This window comes from Indicator indicator, chromosome 2 (genome assembly GCF_027791375.1).
Source record: "Indicator indicator isolate 239-I01 chromosome 2, UM_Iind_1.1, whole genome shotgun sequence".
In the NCBI taxonomy this organism is placed as follows: Eukaryota; Metazoa; Chordata; class Aves; order Piciformes; family Indicatoridae; genus Indicator; species Indicator indicator.
Genome location: NC_072011.1, coordinates 20,526,781 through 20,546,035, shown reverse-complemented (window position 1 = coordinate 20,546,035; position 19,255 = coordinate 20,526,781). Strand labels below are relative to the sequence as shown.

The 19,255-nt window shown below is 38.8% G+C and overlaps 1 protein-coding gene across 1 annotated transcript in view; it reads left to right on the top strand.

The window, feature by feature from the left end:
* The window catches only part of MTHFD1L (methylenetetrahydrofolate dehydrogenase (NADP+ dependent) 1 like), a 148,378-nt gene that overhangs the window by 14,229 nt on the left and 114,894 nt on the right, over positions 1–19,255 (top strand). The window contains exons 8-11 of the mRNA XM_054399312.1: positions 1,489–1,600; positions 6,210–6,289; positions 6,977–7,074; positions 14,216–14,389. Of these exons, the coding sequence (XP_054255287.1) occupies positions 1,489–1,600; positions 6,210–6,289; positions 6,977–7,074; positions 14,216–14,389 (464 nt within the window). The remainder of the gene's footprint in view (positions 1–1,488; positions 1,601–6,209; positions 6,290–6,976; positions 7,075–14,215; positions 14,390–19,255) is intronic.

The window sequence follows — 19,255 nt, the reverse complement described above, 5'->3', positions numbered from 1 at the left end:
CTGTCTTCCTCTGTTTTGATGATGTTGACTTACAGCAGAGTCTTCCTCCTTTTGCAGGGGAAAGTATGTCTTCAGCATAGTAATCATAGAACGCTTTCTTGGCACACAAGTCGTTGCAGCATCTTTTTGTGCAAATTTGTTTGAAGATTCCTCAGTGTTTGATCTGACATCACTCCGATGTTATGATTTATGTGGCCTTCGAGGAGTTGCTGTAAGTTGATATTCACAGCAGACACAGGAGCGTAAGCAGTTTGGATAAGGCTGAATAACTGAACACTGTGTTTGCAGGCAATCATAGGAGTGCTGCAGGGCTTCTGACTGAAGCCTGAATCAGCTCATTGCGTTAGTCATTTGTCAAACAAGTAAATCTTCTCCCACGCTTTTGGCTTTGTTTCCTCATGTGGATCTCTAAAGAGGGTTAGGCCATCCTTGTGTCTCTGAGGGGAAGATGGAGCTTTTTTAGCTTTCTGCCTTTTCTACCACAGATCTGATCTTCTCTATGGCTGGATGCTCAGCTGTGCCAAAAGCCTGCTATCCTGACAGGATTTGTAGCTGTCTTGGCAGGACTGTTGGACAGGGTTGCGTCAGAGCACTTTCAGGCAAAAAGTAAGTTGGAACGCTTGTCAGTCACAAATCAATTCATAAAGAGGCTCACAGAGTTTGTGACATTTATTATTAATTTACATTTTTCAAAATATTCCCCACATCACTAGATCTCTGGAAAAAAAATTAACATTCAGGCTTAAGGCAGTGCTGTGCCGGTATTTTACTTGTCTATTGGATCTCTGGTGCTGTCCATCTCGTGCTGATTCCAATAATTGGTACAAGGCCCCGTTTCAGAGGAGGGAGGAAAGGAAGTCACTTTTGTCTTTGATTGTAGGAATTTTTTGGTATTAACCATTCTTGCTCCAGCATCTGTCAGGTTGAAATAAATCAGAGGCAGTGATTAGCCAACATGAATTGAGAAGCTTTAATTGATATTCTTCAAAGAGATTGATGTTTGCAGCTTTTGCGTTCCTGTCAGCTGGTCTGGTTTTCTGCTGTCAGATAATTTGTCTGTACTCTTTATAGTTGTCTATCTGCTATTTTTCAACCCTTCTCTTTATTAAATCTCTCCAGGTTATCTTGTTGGACAGGACTTTGGACAATGATAGGGCTTTTGCTTTGAAAGTATGTAATCCCCTTTAAATATTATTGGTGCTGACTCTAACCCCACTTACCTGATTTCAGAGTTTGTTTATCTGACTTCATTTTGAATGCTCTTGTTCTTTAATTTCATACGGGGTAGGAATCAACTGAAAATTTATTTTTGTTGCCTGCAAATACTTTGCTCAATAGACTATTGCTGGATATTATGACACTACATTGTTAGTATAATTACAATACATTGTAATATTATATCTGAATGTTATAGATGCATATTCAAGAATGCATTTCTAACATTAAATGCTTGTTTTCTTTCTGGTGGGATGTTTGGGCTGTCCCTAGCTTCACCATGCAGATGTGGTGGTAATTGGCAGTACAAAACCTGATGATGTTCCTGTGAGCTGGATAAAACCTGGAACCACCGTTATCAGTTGTTCTTGTGACTCGCTGTCAGGTAAGAAGTCACTTGTCTCAAAGCAGTCAGCTTTGAGATAAGTGTGTGGGATATTGGTAACAACACATGTGGTTAAAGGCAACATCTATGGGAGACTTGCCTCTAGAAGTGGGTATTTCTGTACAGAGGATGTATACTTATCTCTGATGTGTAAATACAATAAAGATGCTAGGAAACAGGAAAAAGGTGAGGGAAGAAAGGCTAGAATACCAGGATTGTTAAATAAGAGATGATCCTATAGATTCAATAATTGAGCTGTTATTTAGTGCCATTTTGAACTGTGTGTTATAGTTTGACTTCTGTGAACTCACCTGGAACATGAAGAAAAGAGAAAACGGGCAAAAAATACCAGCTGCAAAGTGCTGTGAAGCTGTATGCAGAGAATGATGCAGGAGGGAGTAGAGAAATGATGAGTAGCTAAGATCAAGCAGAATGTCTCCTGCAGTAATTACTCCTAGAAAAAGTGTTTAGATTCCCCTTCCTCATCCTCCCCTAACTGTGTTCATTGATTTCTTCCTTGAAAAATGCTACAGAATTTCAATAGGTATAAAACAAAGAAAGCTTCCCAGGAATTGTTCTGTTCTGCTGCTAGAATTGCCTTTTCTGCAAGATTTCACTAGATATTCTCTAGATTCATATGTGTATGAAATACATACAGTGTGTGTGTGTGCGTGTGTGTGTATACATATATATATATGTATGTATCTATATATATATTATTTGTTTAGCTGTGTCCAGATAGGATAATGTTGCAAATGAATAGGAAGATGAGGAATGGGCACCACTAATGGCTGAAGTCTCCAGGCTCTATGTGCAACCTGGTGCAAGTGCTACCTTGAGATACTTAATTATCTCCTTCCATGGCAGAGACAGTCTGGGTCTTCTTCAGAGACCTAAAAATTATGCAGTATAACTGCATGCCATGCCTTGAGACTTAAGTGTCTTCATGCCTTAATTGCTCTGTAGAACTATGGTAATATTAATCGAAACATTTGAGTGGTGTTCGTGTACCACAGCAAAGTTTATTCTTAAAGCAGGAAATTTAAGATGTGGCATAAACACATAGATTTCTTTGCTTTTTACAAGTTGTATCAGTGGAAAGGCAGCACAGGATTTTTAGCAAGATAATTTAGATAGAATTTATCTACCAAATGTCCATCTGTCTTTCTGGTTATGCTTTGGAGATTGTCAGAATCTTGAAGAAACTCCAAAAGAAATGCATTTTAGCAACTTGGAAAAAATGCTGACCTCAAGACAGTAGAGGTACATGAAACACAGGTGTCTCTATGACAGGAAGAATGCATTTAGTTAACTGGAAGATATATACGAAAAGCCTGTTGTGGAGCAGTTGTGACCTTGGAAAACCAACTGAATCTTACAACTCACTTCACTATACTATGTGGTGAAGTCTGGCTGAGGTACCTGGAAATTGTTCTGGAGTGGGGTTTTTTTGGGGGATGTTGGTTTGTTTGTTTTTTGGGGGTATTTGTGTGGTGGTGGTGGTGATGGTGGTGGTGTTGTTATTACTATTATATATCCAATTTAACCTCTGTGGGGTCACAGGAGCTAAATGAAGACTGAAAGCAGCAATGGACATGAAGTAACATCTATTCTTGCTAGATGATGACTAGATTTCTATTTTATGTAGTTATATATGTAGTCTAACACGCTTGTTTTAAAAGCACTCAAAATTTGCAAGGACATACCTGAATTGGGCAGCTCTAATAATGAAAAAAAAAAAATCTGCCTCTCCTGGCTTACAAGTATTTTTTTAATCTATCAAAGATTTTGAAATTATCTCATTTTTAAAGCATTCTACAGTTTCTAGGAGTACAACATCTTATTCTGCTTCACTCATGATTTTGGAATTTTGGATTTTGTGTAGTGTCTTGCAGGAAAGTACTTTACATATAGATGTATAGAAATAAAAATGAAAATCAAGTTTCTGAATAAAGCTTATATGCCAGAATTAATTGGGATTTGATGTCCAGCTCCTTTGGAATCATTTGAAAGCTGAAGCCCACATGGTTTAAGTAAGTTAGTAGGAAATTCAGTCATTTCTTCACCTCTCTATTCTAAGCTGTCTGTTCAGGCAGGTAGTGCATGACAGCAACTCTCACCCAGTCTGCACAGTAGGGTACAAACAGATGGGCAAATGGGTCTTCATTAGCATGAGTCAGAGGATGGAGCACAATGTCTGCAGTTCATCTGATCTTTTGGCCATAGTTCAAACCAGAGAGTGTTATTCTTGCTCCCATTTGAAAAGCTTATCCTAAGAGAGCTGTTGCAATCCTGTGATTGTCTGGCTTCACCTTCATTCCTGCAAAAGCCTTGTTAGTCATTTGTGGGGTGAGTGTGTAGCGTAAGTAGCCTGAGAGATGCAGTTTATTGAAGGGAAATGTCTAATCCTGTTATGTATTTACACACATGCTAGCTCTGCTCTGAAAAGAAGTCCTATTAAGCCAAATAACATAAAAAGTCAAAATGTTTCTGTAAAGCACAGCTGTCTGAAAGGGGATTTTAAACTTTCTTCTTCCTACTTCATTTGTCTCTTTGGCAGCTCTCCCAGAGCAATAACAATCAACTTATGACCGTGATAGACTATTCCAGTAAAATTCCTTTGTCTGAATCTAAAACTGCACATCTCAAGAACATTATTCTTTTTGGTGTTGTTTTTTGTTTTGTTTGTTTGTTCTGGTTTGTTGTGGGTGTTTTCTTGTTGGTTTTTTTTTTAACAGAAAGTATTAATGCAAGTTGAAGCACTTTACAGACACTTTCTTAATGTCAGGACTGTTGCCTTCTGCTTGGTTAACTTTGTCTCTGACATGTAGATGCCTACTGGAAGAAAGTTTGAGACAGAATTAGAAAAGATAATCAGTTGAGGGTTTGCCAAAAGGGTCTCTTGCTGTCTTGGTCATGCATGTGAGAGAGTGGGCTGGAGCTGGACATGGTGTGGTGGGTTGCTGTGCTGGCTCCTCAGCACACCTCTGTCTTCCCCTCTGGATCCAGTCTGAGGTTTCTGTGCTCTGCCACCTACCTCTCCTTGTCAGGAAGGATAGTTGTGCAAGGTAACTTGAGCATTTTATGATCAATACAAATGGGACGAGTAAAGTGAGAGCTTTACCAGGTCAGAGTTTACACTTCAGTTTCCTTGGGGGGAAATGGTCAAAACTGTTAGCATACAGCTGTTATTTTTTATTACAATTGTGTCTACGCCCTTCAGAATGCAACTATGGCCTTGGTATGCCTAAGGAGAACAGAGAGTGAATTTTGGAGCAATTGTCTAGATAAAAGTCAATAAACAACAACAGAAGAACAATCCAAAAGAAGGATTACATAAAAATCATAGAACAATGTGTTTAGTTAAGGTAGCTAATGTACAATTACTACATGATACATTGCCACTGGAAGTAATTGTAGAAGTCTCTGAAGCTTGGATCACTCAGTCTTGCAGACTTCAAAATATTTACTTTTAATGTCACACTGTTGAAGATAACTTTTACTGCTCAAAAAGTGTTGTGTATTCTGATTCCAAGTTATAAACCTGTTGGTTAATAATCCTATCTACTATTTTGTTATCATTTCATTGATCTTTTCTGTTGCAGCGGCTGTGTGGAAAGGAAAACAGTCTTTACCACACTCATTTAGGAGTTCTGGTTTTAAAATATATGGCTTTTCATATCCTCACATCCATTCAGCTTTTAAATATTTTTTTAGTGGTCCAAGAGCAGTTACTTGGAACCTGGAATTAATCTCTGTGTTTCCTTATTTTCTTTTTCAAGTATGTGTGTGCTTGATCATATTACACAAACACACATACGTATAGGCTTCAGAGCTGTGATGGTTTTAAACTGTCTTTTTAATTTTTCTTCACAAAGTTCGAACAGAGAAAGTGAAAGAATGTAAGTAAATCACTATTGGGTGTAAGAAAGCAAAATAATGATTATTCTAAGCACTTCCATTGGAGAGGTAGAAATGTTTAAGAATCTCTACTCAAAACAAGGTTGGGGAGTTGGGCAGTCTCAGTCTCAGCTTGCTCGGTTTCTGTCTGCTGCTTCTTTTCTCACTGAGGATAACACGCTGACCTTGACAAGTTAAGTCTGACAACCTCTTTGCTTCTTGACTCTCTGCCTTCTGCCATGGGGGCCTGGGGGGAGTCCTTCTGGCTAGGGGGGAGCCCATTGGGACAGGCCCCTTGGGGGAAGCAAAGGGAGCTTGGTTGTGCTTTTCTGTTGATTGTACATATTTGTGAATGATGTATATTTGTACATATTCATTGCATTTCATCATAGATTGTAGTTTTGCTTGTAAATACAGCTTTCATTTGCTTCCAGACTGAGCTAGCCTGGTTATTGTCGGTGTGGGAAGGGGATTTCAGTTCTCACACTGTTACAAGAGCATACAATTCCTCCTCAATTTTTACACTATATCCATCCTCCTGGGCAATTTTTTTTGGAGTATTAAAAAAGCCACCCATAATTTTGTCAGTGATATAATTAAATGTCAAGTCAGCAACACAAGTTTTTTTGTTTGGACATAGCTTTCAAGTACACATGTTCCCACTCACAAAAGCTTTGCTATTTATTAGTGCAATGCTTGTCTTTTACAGAGAAACAGAACTATGGTCAGCAAAACAACCACACTGCTGAAAATGCTGTTGGTTCTCTTGCCATAGCACTGAGAATGCAGGTTAGTGTAACATTGTAAGTGTAAGTTTGTTGCTCTCTGTGTAAACTGTATAAATTCCTTCTACAGTTTAGATTTAATTTTTGTTTCGCCATTTTGAATGCCTTCCATTTTTATAGCAGCTCTTAATCAGTTAGGGTGAATCATACCTGCTTTAGGTGTGATTTAGTTAGAGAAAGGTAAATTCAAAATCAAGCATTTCATAATTCTGATGATTACAGTAAAGCTTGGCAGAAGCACTTGTATCAGTAGACTAATGTTACTTATTCTGGTAAGACGGAGAAGATTAATTACATCTCTGCAAATTTTTTGTGGTGTCAAAAGTTTGGTTTATATGGAAGAAACATGAGTCACTGAGCAAAAAATTAACATTTTTCATTATTTTTAAGGTGTGAGAGAAGAATAGCACTTCTCCATTTTACCAGAAAAAAATCTCCAAGTGCCTAATTAAAGACTTTTCTCTGCCACTTATTGTTAATGGTGGTGTTTCTTTTTGAAATGTGGACAAACAATAGGACTAATAGTTCACTGGTTTTCTTCATCCTAAACCAGGAAGAGTTTTAATTTTTTTTTTCCTGTTAGCCATAGAAAGTTATAGAAGGTATTTCAATATACTCTTGAGATTGTTTGAAATTAGTGTTTAGCATTTGTGATGCAGCTGTTGTGTGCTGTTTTCTTGTTTAAAAACAGAACATGGTAAAAAACATGGAGCGATGGATCCAGTCCCAGCAGTACCGGAAGTGGGACCTCCACTGCTTGAAACTGCAGCCCCTCTCCCCAGTGCCCAGGTAATAAGTGCTTTTAAAAATTAAATAAAAATAGAGCAGGCAAGTGTTAAATCTGACAGTGAACCTAAAAATAGTCCATATCTAATTAATCTGTTTATGTGGTGTTTTGTTGTATGCCTCCTTCTGACCATATCCTTCAGTTTCCTATAAATTTTTACTTTAATGATATGCATGGGAGCCAAGCTTGATTTAATGAAGACCTAAGGATGCAAGGTTTCATTGAGAGAGAAGTGAAAGCTTGTGTAACAGCAACAGAAATACAATATTTAAGCAGTTCCTAATCGCTAAACTCTAATGTGTTTATGGATCTAATTAAGGCCTTGTGATTTTGATGGCACTTGATCTTTGTATTTATTTTCTTACCTCTGTAGACGTACTTTTTTTTCTATGTGAGACTTTTAAATTCCTCTGAAGATGTGAAAAGCAAGAAGTGTATTTGTTCTCCTATCCAGAGTCTTTTCAGTCAGTTCCTAAAATTCACCTCTCAAGGCCTGTGTCTGGGCTACAAGGATTTTAGGTCTGCCTTGGCATGGTTGCTGACATCTCTTGACATTTAGAGCAGCCTAAGCTGCTTGCCCTCCTGAGTATTTTACTGTGCATTTGCTGTGTTGGGTGATGGAGAGAGAAACTAACAATTTGAAGCAAGGTTCTGACATGTAGGAAAGCACTGAAATTTTTTGGTGCCTATTGGTATGCCGGCTTCTGGGTCACACAAATGCTGAGGGGACCACCCATAGGAAGAAAGTCCAAGAGAAGAGAAAACTCAGGACGATCTTACCAATTTGTGTAAATGCAATGTGTATAAATATAAGAATAGAAAGGGAAGGAAGCTAGGGTTTTTTTCAGTGGCATCCAGTGACAGGACCAGAGGCAATGGGCACAAACTGAAACACAGGAGGTTCTCTCTGAACATCAGGAAACACTTTTTTTTTTTTTTATTGTTAGGGTGACCGTGCACTGACACAGGTTGCCCAGAGAACACCTCCTTGGAGATGTTCAAAAGCCAACTGGACGACGCGTTGAGCAACCCTACGTTGCTCCCTCATTGGCTCTGTATGAGCAAGGAGGTTGGACCAGAGATCTTTTCCAACCTCAGCCACTCAGATTCTGTAATTTTTCATCCCACTACTATGGTGTTGGTGGTTTGGTTTTTTTCCCTAAGCATTTTGATTCAATTTTTATTGTCTCTTACAACAATTTAGTGGGAATGGATGGAACTGTAATTCAAAACAGGTGTCAAAGTAATGGGTTTTCAGTTGTACCCAGGAATGCAAGGGGGAAGAAATGCTTGAGCTTTTCCTGAGTTATTTTCTCCCAGTTTTTCAAAGATCCACCCCCATGGCTTTGAGAGTGGTTTTCAGCAAACTGTCGTAGCATTCAATCTTTCTTGCAGCTGGTACATAGTAGGGAATGTGGAATATCCACTCGATGCTGTGCTCTTTGGCCCAGTTTTTTACAAGATTGTTCTTGAAATGAGTTCCGTTGTCTGACTCAATCCTCTCTGGAGTTCCATGTCTCCACAGGATTTGTCTTTCCAGACCAAGAATGGTGTTAGCACAGTTGCATGAGGAACTGGATAAGTTTCCAGCCATCCAGTGCTTGCCTCTACCATAGTCAGCACATACTGCTTACCAGATCGAGAACGAGTTAGAGTGATGTAGTCAATCTGCCAGGCTTCACCATACTTGTACTTGGACCATCGGTCACCATACCACAAGGGCTTGATCCGCTTTGCCTGCTTAATAGCAGCACAAATGTCACAGTCATGGATGACTTGTGTGATAGCATCCATGGAAATGTCAATGGATCTGTCACGAGCCCATCGGTAGGTTGCATCTCTGCCTTGATGTCCTGACGAGTCATGGGCCCACCGAGCTAAGAACAGCTCACCTCGGTGTTTCCAGTCAAGATCAAGATCAGAGTTCGTGTCTACTTGAGAAACTCTTGCAGCTATATCTGCCTGATGGTTGTGTTGTTGTTCCTCAGTGGCTTTGCTCTTAGGAATGTGAGCATCGATGTGTCTCACTTTCACTGGGATTCTCTCAATGCGAACAGCAATGTCTTGCCACAAATCTGCCACTTTCCTTTTCTCTGCCATTCATTCTTTTTCCAGTTCTTTAGCCAACCCCACAAGGCATTGGCTACCATCCATGAGTCAGTGTAGAGATAAGGCTTTGGCCATCTCTCACGTTCAGCTATGTTAAGAGCTAGCTGGACAGCTTTTACCTCTGCGAATTGACTGGATTCTCCTTCTCCATCTCTCGCTTCTGCAACTCTGCGCGTTGGACTCCACACTGCAGATTTCCATCTCCGCTTGTTCCCAACAAGACGACAGGAACCGTCTGTGAACAAAGCATATCTCTTTTCATCATCAGACAGATCACTGTAAGGAGGAGCTTCCTCAGCACGAGTTACTCTCTCCTCTGGAGGTTTAGCACAGCTTATGCCTTCTGGCCAGTTTGTGATCACCTCCACCAAACCAGGCCTTTTGAGATTTCCCATTCGAGCTCTCTGTGTTATCAGAGCCATCCATTTAGACCAGGTAGCATCTGTTGCATGATGTGGTGAGGAACCTTTGCCTTTGAACATCCAATTCAGAATTGGCAATCTAGGAGCTAGAAGAGGTTGTGACTCAGTTCCAGTTACTTCAGAAGCAGCTTTTACTCCTTCATCTGCAGCTAAGATCTGTTTCTCTGTTGGAGTGTAGTTTGCTTCTGAGCCTCTGTAGCCACGACCCCAGAAACCAAGAAGATGTCCTTGTGTCTCACCTGGAGCTCTTTGCCATAAGCACCAGGTTGGACCATTGTCACTCGCGGCCATGGATAGAATGTTCTTAATGTCTGGACCAGTTCGGACAGGTCCCAGACCCATCGCTTGGACTACTTCTCACTTTATTTGGTCGAAGGCTGCTTGTGTAACCACAGTAGCCATCTTAGGTCCTGGCAGAGTTCCTGCAACTACTGGCTCAGAGTCAAAACTGCTACTGCTGTCTCTCTCGTCAGCTTTTGCCTGTCTGCATTTGATTGTCAGCTTCTGTACGCTATAATGTGAGTCTGTACCTACCTCAGGATCTGCCTGACCTTTTCTGTGTTTTCTTTCTCGTCTGTGTAGGCTGCTAGAGTAAGTAGCTCCATGCCTCTCTAGATACAGTGCTATCAACAGGCATATAATTACTATCACGAACAGCAGATTCAAGCATAGCATATAAATCGTTTTAGGGTTGCATTTGTTCACATAACCTTCTGCAATAGCAATAGTCAATTCATATACTTCTGCTGGCAGATTTACAGTCGAGTTACCATAACTCCTTACTCCAGTAAATCCAAGACAATACCCAAAAACTTTCTGTAACTTGTCTTTAAACCAAAGAAATAGTTTATATGCCACATATATTACAATTTTATCTATCACAGCGGGAACAGCCCATTTATAAATCACCACAGTCAGAACAGAATATATAACAGGATCCAAAGCAGCTTCATTTTGCTTCCTAATCTGAGCAGAAATAAATCAAACAAGCAATTGCCTCACGTTGGAAAGCGCCAAAATTAATTGTTGTAATGTGGCAGGCTGAAATTCCCCTCCCACAGTAACAACTCCAGACTAGCTCAGTTTGGAAGCAATTGAAGCTGTATTATTCAAGCAAAACTACAGTCTGTAATGAAATGCAATGAATATGTACAAATACACACTATTCACAACATTTACAAATACATACAATTAACAGAGAAAAACACAACAAAGCCCCCTGGCCCCAGAGGGGCCCTGCCTCTTCCCCCCACTCCGCCTTCCCAGAGCTAGCAGGCAAAGGGGAAAAAAGCCAAGAACCAGAGAGGTTGTTAAACTTAGCTTTTTAAGGTCAATATGCCAGTATGTTATCTGCAAAGGACAGAGCGCAGAAGAGAAATGCACATTGCCAAGCAGAGAAACCCCAGACAGACTGACAGAGAGACTGCCTGTACTTTAAGTACTGACTCTTAAACATTTCTGTCTTTCCAATGGAAGTGTTTAGAATAATCACTATTTTGCTTTCTTACACCCAGTTGGGATTTATTTACATTCTTTCACTTTTCTGCTTGAACTTTCTGAAGAAGAATTAAAGGTATATCTTTAAAACCATCACAGTAGCATTTCCAGAATTAAAGCTTGAAAAATCTGTATTATTATGCAGTGAAAAGGTAGATTTAAAGCATGAGACATCGTGAATGCAATAGTGAATAAAAACTCAGAAAAGTGTTGCCGACCCTCTATATGACATTGTTTAGTACATAAATATTTAAATAATTAACATATATAATGACATATAATCAGTAACAGGACTTTCTGATAACCCTATAGCTTTATGTCTTTTTTCCTTTTAAATGTAAAATAGCTCATCAGATGGGAAGTATCCTACAGTGAAATTCAGTCTTAACATAATACATCAAGGTTTTTGGAAAGAAATGGAGGTTTCATTTAAAATGAGACAAAGGCTGCTTAAGCACCAAAACGAGGAACATGATTTCCACATATTTCCAAATATACTAGAAACAGAATGAGAGATTTTCTTCCAAGCAAGCAGTGACAGAATTCCAGCATGAAAGCAGAACTTATGTAGAGCCTTTCCCCCCAGCTTTTTTCTTCAGTTGTGATTTACCACTGTGATAGTCTTCTTGCTTAACAATTCTTATTCATGTAGAAGAACTTCCATTGCACATTGCCAACAACACTGAATAGCATAACTTACTGAATAATTCTGCTGTTTCCAATACAGAGAATATATTGGCAAAAGTTATAACCAAATCCTTAATTTCCTGTGCTTTAGAAAATACTTTTATTGGAAATAATAGACAAGATGTAAACAGTTCAAGTGTGTTTTTTAGCCCCAGTAGTAGTTAAGGTATAAATGTCAATTCATTGTGAAATTATGCCTTTTATCACTTTATTTAGTGTGTTATCAGTGTGTAATCTGTCATCAAAGTGTTTATAAGCTATAAGCAGTTTATAAGCTAAAAGTCTAGCTACCTTGAAGGTTCTTGAGGGAATTTTAAATGGAAAAATGATAACAACAATGGTGGTACCAGTGGAGAACTGTTAGCATCAGCTGTCATTTTTACTTCTACAAACAATTGCAATTTTGTTTACCTAGAAATTCTTTTCATTTTGTTTATAAATGTACAGCGTGGTCAGTTTTGCTTCTTGTGCTTTTTGCCAGTAGTGGTACCTGCACAGTGGGAAGAACCTCATTGTGTCTTCCAGAAATCTGAGGGGTAGGCATTTGTGCCCCAGGAGACAGGGGAAACAGAAAATCTGAAATTGTTGCAGGGAGTCTTGATAATCTGGCATGAGACTTAAAGTAAAAGCTTCTGTCCTTTAGTAAAGAGGCTCACATATTAAATAGGAGAAAAAAGAAAATAAACCCCAAACCTAAAAAAACAGATTAGCTTTGTCATACTCTACATCCTTCTCCCCTTGCCAAATATGTAATTTACTTTAATGGAAGAGTCACCCAACAAATTTCACTTGTTTAAATCTTTACAGGACCACGCTGTCATCAACTTACCAATGTTCTTTTTGGGACTCAAGGTGTTTTTTATAGAGAATGAATGAAAACTTTAAATATTCTTTTTCATGTGATGTTTGTAAACCACTCCATTTTGTGTCCTCAATATGCTTTTATGATTAGATGTGCTTGAAGTAGTGTCTATGAAAGCCAAATATATATCCATCTGTGCAAGTGCATGCGCTCAATGTCTTTGAAAGAAAGCAGATTCCAGGTTACATCTGCAAAGAAATGATCTGCAACCCGACAGTGCTGTGACTGAGTAGCTCCTTGTCTTCCAGTACTGGATTATGTCATTGTTTGGGTGGATGATTTCTGGATTTAACTTAGCTCCCACAGGGTTCAAAAGTGGAAAACTCAAAAATTTGAATTAAGCAATTGTCCCGGTTTAGGATATTGTTAAAGAATTGCAGTTAAGCTGGCACAAAACTGATCATTTGCTGGTGAATGCAAACTAGCCAGAGTCCACACACTGAGATCTGGCAGTAGTTCCATGTTCTTCTGGGTATTTGAGGTAGTGCAGACATGTATGAAAGTTCAAGACATCAGCTTTGATGCCACTGCCAGATTCTGTCTGAAAAATTTTGTAATCAACTGAAGCTGCAGAAAGGAATTTAGCCTGGTTAGGCTGAAAGTAATTAATCTCTTGGTAATTTTTTAACTCGCTTTTGTGGTCGTGTGAGTAATTCAAAGCCAAAGGAGAGAACTCCTCACATCTTGTATGCTGGGCCCTGGACTTTTTGCTTTTGTGGGAGCTTACAGCTGGTAAATGCTTATGCGGACATAAAAGGGCAACTAGGTCAAGCTCACAAATGAAAAAACCCAGGAAAGTGTATTAAATCCGAAGACCCCAAGTGGTCTAGGTCAGTAATTGCAGATGCAATAGCACTCCTCAGCCTACAGCCACCTCTCCTCACACAACCTACCATGTGTGCTTGCTCCACGCTTGTTCTCTTGCCTCGGCTGCCGCTTGCGGTCCTTGCTGGCGTAACTCACTGGACTGCTGGTCTGAGCCCTCCCTGTGTGTTAAACTCCTGCTATGTGGCCACAGCTGTGTTTTAGAAGCGCGTGAGTTGATCTCCCAGTGCCTTGTTTCCTTTAGAGCCCTTATGGAGAAGTAGTGAGGCTTAGCTTGCTTGGTGGAACCCTCTGATGAAAGACACTCCATGTACAAGCATCAGATTTAGTTAATGTGTTTGTGATGATCAAGTCAAGTAATACATGCACTTTTTAGCAAAGTGTATGTGCTGAAATATACTAGAGGAGAGGAGAACTAAAACAATCCCAGAAACATTCCAGTGGGACATGCTGGAGCATCCAGCAGATGTCTCTAACTTGATATGAAAGCATTATGCAATATTTGGAATCCAATTAAACAAGGGAATTCTTTGAAATTGTAACAATTAACAAACAAACACTGTGCATGATTTTCAGTGTTATGTTAGCTAATATTTAGGTTTGGGTAATAAAATGAGAGAGAGGATTGAAATACTTGTTACAATAACCCCATTGTTGGAGTATTTGCTGTTGTTTTGTGCTCTGTCGTCGACCACCTAAGCTGAGAGAAATCTCCTGGCTCCTATTTGTTTTCTTTTCCAGTGATATTGAGATTTCCCGAGCACAGAGTCCAAAAGCTGTTGATGTACTTGCCAAGGAGATAGGATTGCTTACAGATGAAGTTGAGATCTATGGCCAAACCAAAGCCAAAGTACGTTTGTCCCTGCTGGAAAGGTTAAAGGATCAGCCAGATGGAAAATATGTTCTAGTTGCTGGGTAAGAATCCACAGTAATGTCATTACTGTCCACTCTTTCCACTCATATTAATATAAACATACAGCTTACAAATTTTTAATACACTGCACAAATAAAAACCCTGAATGTTTTCATCTATATGTTGCTCTTTTCTGAAAGTGAGCAGTGTTTTAAATGCTTTGAAGAAGCACAACTCTTCTTCAAAACTGTTACTACTGAAGTATATTTTATGAAATGTAGTTTGTTTTAAGCTTTGTAAATATTATCTATTGGTGCATAGTTCTACATACTGCTTTATCAGAATTTTAAAAGTATAATAACATTTAAGTCTGCATCTATTGTGGCAGTTTGTAAACAAACTTTATAAGAAGCAACCCACTAATCTGTTGATATTAACAATAAATACTTTTTTTATTGAAGAACAGATTATGAAGTTTAAAAAGCCATGTTTTTTTCTCAGAAATGTAGACATGTCTCCAGGCAGGCTTATCCTGCTCACTGTTCCCACGATTATAGCAAATGCTGTGCTCAGCAGGAATTACATGTTTCTCTTCTGAAGATACAGGGGTGGGGGAGAGGGGATATCTGAATTCAGTGACACAACTTTTTTTCATTCACCTGGTTTGCTAACTGGAAACTTCTAATTGAGGACAAACCTGTGAAGGTTTTCATTAATATTTTAAATTGCATTATGCTTTTTATATTCTTAACTGATTTACATGATTGCTTTCTTGTAAGGAAAACTGATCAGGTTTAAAATACCACTTCAGGCTAATTGAGAAGGAGAAGGCAGTTCTTAACTGCGTTCACCTACTGATTCCTTAGCTGGGGCAGTGTTTCACAAACTGCTTTACTACCTTCATTGGAGACAACCAACCTGGATTTCTGGTTTACAATCCAAGATGGAGTCATAAGCTAAGAGTCTTGATGTTACAAAGGTAAGGCAGGCGAATTGTTACACTGTCTTCAAAGCTGTGTGGTACACAGTGATGGTGTATAAAGATGTTCCTGGAGGACGCTGGAGCAGTTTAAGAGAAGGAAATAAAAATCTAGTTAAGCTTGGGTTTTGTTTGGTTTTTTTTGGCGGAGTTTTACTTTGCATTTTCCTGCTTTGGAGAAAGAAATCAGCTTCAGCGCTTGTCTGGGATTGAAGAAAGTTGCTACTATGTGCTTGCATAGCTAGGCATCAGGTGGGCATCATGCCTGCAGACTGTGCCAGGCTTCTCTAGCAGTGGAGTCTCACAGAATTTGAAAATGTCGTTTGAAACTGTCTGGAGGTGGAAGACAGCATTATGCAGTGCCCTGTTCAGGTGGATTTTAGTCACATCAGACTGCACCAGTGCTTGCATTTCTTCAACACTGGTTTGTCTCCTGCTGTTCTTTGTGACGATGTCTCAAACCATTGTCTGAATGCTGTTTTGTTGGCACAGACAGAAGTGTATCTACATGGGGGGATATGGGAAATTAGTCCATCAGGATGAAAAGCTGACAACAAATAGAAAATTGTATCAGTCTTTATACATATTTAACAAAAATGACTGGGTTTTGTACTTACACAACTTCATTATGCAAGGTGTTGCTATTTGTAATTTCTCTGAAGTCATTGCATCTCCTGGAGTGAGCACAATCCCTCATCTGCTGCCTGAGGAGTGTCTAGGAAAGATGACTGCTACACTAGTAGGAATGCTCTCTTCTAAGAGAGTTCAAAGTTTGACTTTGAAATATTGAATATATATGTAGCTTGTGTTTGTGCTCTTAGCTGTTCTCATTTGCTGAAATGATTGTAGCAGACAATGATTTTAAGGGGAACTGCATCTGGTGGGGTCATGTTCACTATAACGAAAACCAAGTATCACTGGAGTGTGGAAATTGAGGAGTGAAATAATATCCTCATTTGCCTTCTTCATCCTCTCTCTGCCGAGACAAGGTCAAACAAAACTTGCCATTTGAATTGTTAAGTTTGTTCACAGTAACCAAAGATACTTAGAAATTCTTTTGGAATGATGTAGTACAGATCTTCAAAATAAGGTTTGGGTGGTTCAGAGGAAACATTTAAGATACATGCATATAATGTTGAGTATTTGGTCAGATAAAAATATTTATGATGTATGATGTGAACTTCCCATAAGTGAAAGGAGTGAAAAGTGTGCATACGTGTGTGTATTCAAGAAGGTGCAAAATCTCCAATCTCCCATCTACTGTGGAGCCAGTGACACTGGTGCCTGTAATTCCACAATCATGCTTAAAGGTTTCATGTCTAGGAATTCTAAATATTTTCTGCAAATGCTCTTCCAGTTTATTCCTGACATGCTTGTTCTGAATGGCAAAATGTAAAAAAATGTGCCTTTTTATCACTAAGGATAGCTGTATTTATGGTGTTTCAAAAAGCTGCTACTAACGGGAAAACATTTTGGGTTTTTTTAAATTTTTTTTTTATTTTCTTGAATGCACACAAATGGGCCTAAATGCCTCATCCAATACATACTTTGGATGTTGAAAAATGGCATTTTAACAGATCACGTCACCAGAAATAGGATGACTAAATTTCTTCATAACTTCTATTTTCATCTGTGTGAAGAGCATACTTTTAACTTTTTTTTTCATTCTCACTTCTTTTTTTCGTGTGTGTGTGACTTGTTGTAGGGTTCATATTAAGATACTGTGGGGTCAGAGCCACGATTTATCATGGAGTAATTAGCTCTTGGACGTCAGCTCCCTGTAGATAGGCTTTTAGTGTGATTAATAAAAAATACTTTGCAGGATATGTTAACTCAAACTGCCTCCCATTCACTGCAAGCTGAGAACATGCATATGAGCAAAGCTTGTGCATGACCTGGTAGCTAAGTTTAGTGTCCAGAGTCATGTCACTTAATCATGCATTCAAGCATGTAGATAGCATATTTATAAACACAATAGGAAACTACATCTAAAATTTGTTAGACTCTGTATGTTCCAGCATTTTGTTTTAAAATGCTCCAGTGCTGTAGCTTTTAATAGTAGTAGTTTCCAGATAATTCTGGAAATGTGCTCTCTTAAAAGTGCAAGCTGAATAATAATAGAATGTGGGAAAATGATGAAATGTAGTACTACTTTTAGTAAGAAGTGTGCTGGATTTTTGGATGCTGGAAGATTTTAAATCAGTACTTTTTTTGCCTTACTTAAATTGATTGTTTTGTGATGAGCTACCTTTTCAGTAAGATAAAAATGGAAGGATGGTGAATATATTTGGGCCAGAATTTTCAGATTTCAAATTGCATTTTAATTCTAATGGCTATGTATTGGATTGTATTTTTGTTGACTGTGTTTCTTGGGCCACAGAACATGAGAAAAATGGTAGACATATAAAAAAACCAAACAAAAAAAACACCCCAAAACAAAACAAAAACCCCCAAACAAACCAAAACCACACAAACAAACAAAGGAAGCATACAGGAAGAATAAGAGGGGAAAATACTACTGTATTGATGCACTGCAACATCTGACAATCCAAAGCCAAGTCACAGCTGAGGCAGTTTGTCTTGTATTCATCATGTTGTTGCACATGATTGTCGTGATTGAGTCTCTCTTGGCTTTTGAGGGTTTGTAATTGTGGATTCCTCAGTTTGTTTCTGGCTTTGCTCAATCATAGAATGGTTTGGGGGGCCTGGTGCAACCCACCTGCAGTGAGCAGGGACATCATTTTACCTTCACAGTGATCACAGTGCTCTCATGTGCAGAAGCTCCAGTCCCATTTTGAGGATGCTGCTCCAATGTTGTCAGAACCTCACCTGAATGAAGTGATGGGAATTCTGTGCTCAGAAATAAATTTCTGTCAGTTGTTAGCTTGGATAGGAGATGCATGGAGGTGAAGCTGTCATTTATGGGAATTTGATTGCCCATGCTAGGCTTTGCAGGTTTCTGTGCAGATCACAGGAATGGTGAATTCATTAAAATCTTTTAAATTTTGGATCCTGATGAGTTGGAGATAGGAAATTTGAAAGAAAGGAATTGTCATATACCCAGTGAAGTCCTTGCTGGAGTCACTGCGGCTGGGGTAGCTGTGTGGAGGTTACAGCTGGTGCGGTGTATCCTCTCACTGTTTGTTTATTTTCTCTTTGGGAGACCTCATGTAGCTTTCCCACAGAAACAGCCCCACTGTAAGCTAGTGTGGTGTATAACAAACAAACAGAAAGTCTGCATATTCTTATCTTTGTTTTGATATACATAAGGAGAGAAGGCTTTCTAATGTTATGGAAAACTTCACAAAAGAGCTGGTTACTGCTTGATAGGTGGCAAAGCAGTTTTAAGGAGGAAAATGACTGTGGGATTTCCATGTTTAGATTGAAAACATTAAAGAAATTTGAATAATAATGCAAATGGTTGTAGAAGTCTCTTGAAGTTCATCAAATTTTGCTGTATTTTAAAGGAGACTTTTTCCCTAGATTTGCATAAGGTCAAAACACCACACTGCACAATTAAGCTGAAGCTAGCCATTGGCAGTTGCAATTTTATATTCGTGTGAGTGAGTGACCTAAATTGCAAGAGTTTAGGCTCAGTAGTGTAGCCAGCAAAAACATCTCAATGTCCACAAAACACTTTAATTGGATTATTTTATTTATACAAAAATATCAGAGTAGGCCAGTTACAGAAGAGAAAATACTTAAAAGTAAGCTTTCTGAGGAAACTATTGGAATATAAATTTCTTGTAATGTCAGACTTTCTTTTTCCCAACTATTATTTAAAATTATGGTTCTAGTAACTATTGAAACCATTAAATAACTTTAGATCTTAAGCTTTATCCTGTAGTCTTCAGGCTACTGTGGAGCCTCTGAGAATCAAAAGTGTCTTGCTAGGGCATCTCATGAATGATGAGAAGTTGAGGATAGGTAAATGAATCATCCAGACCAG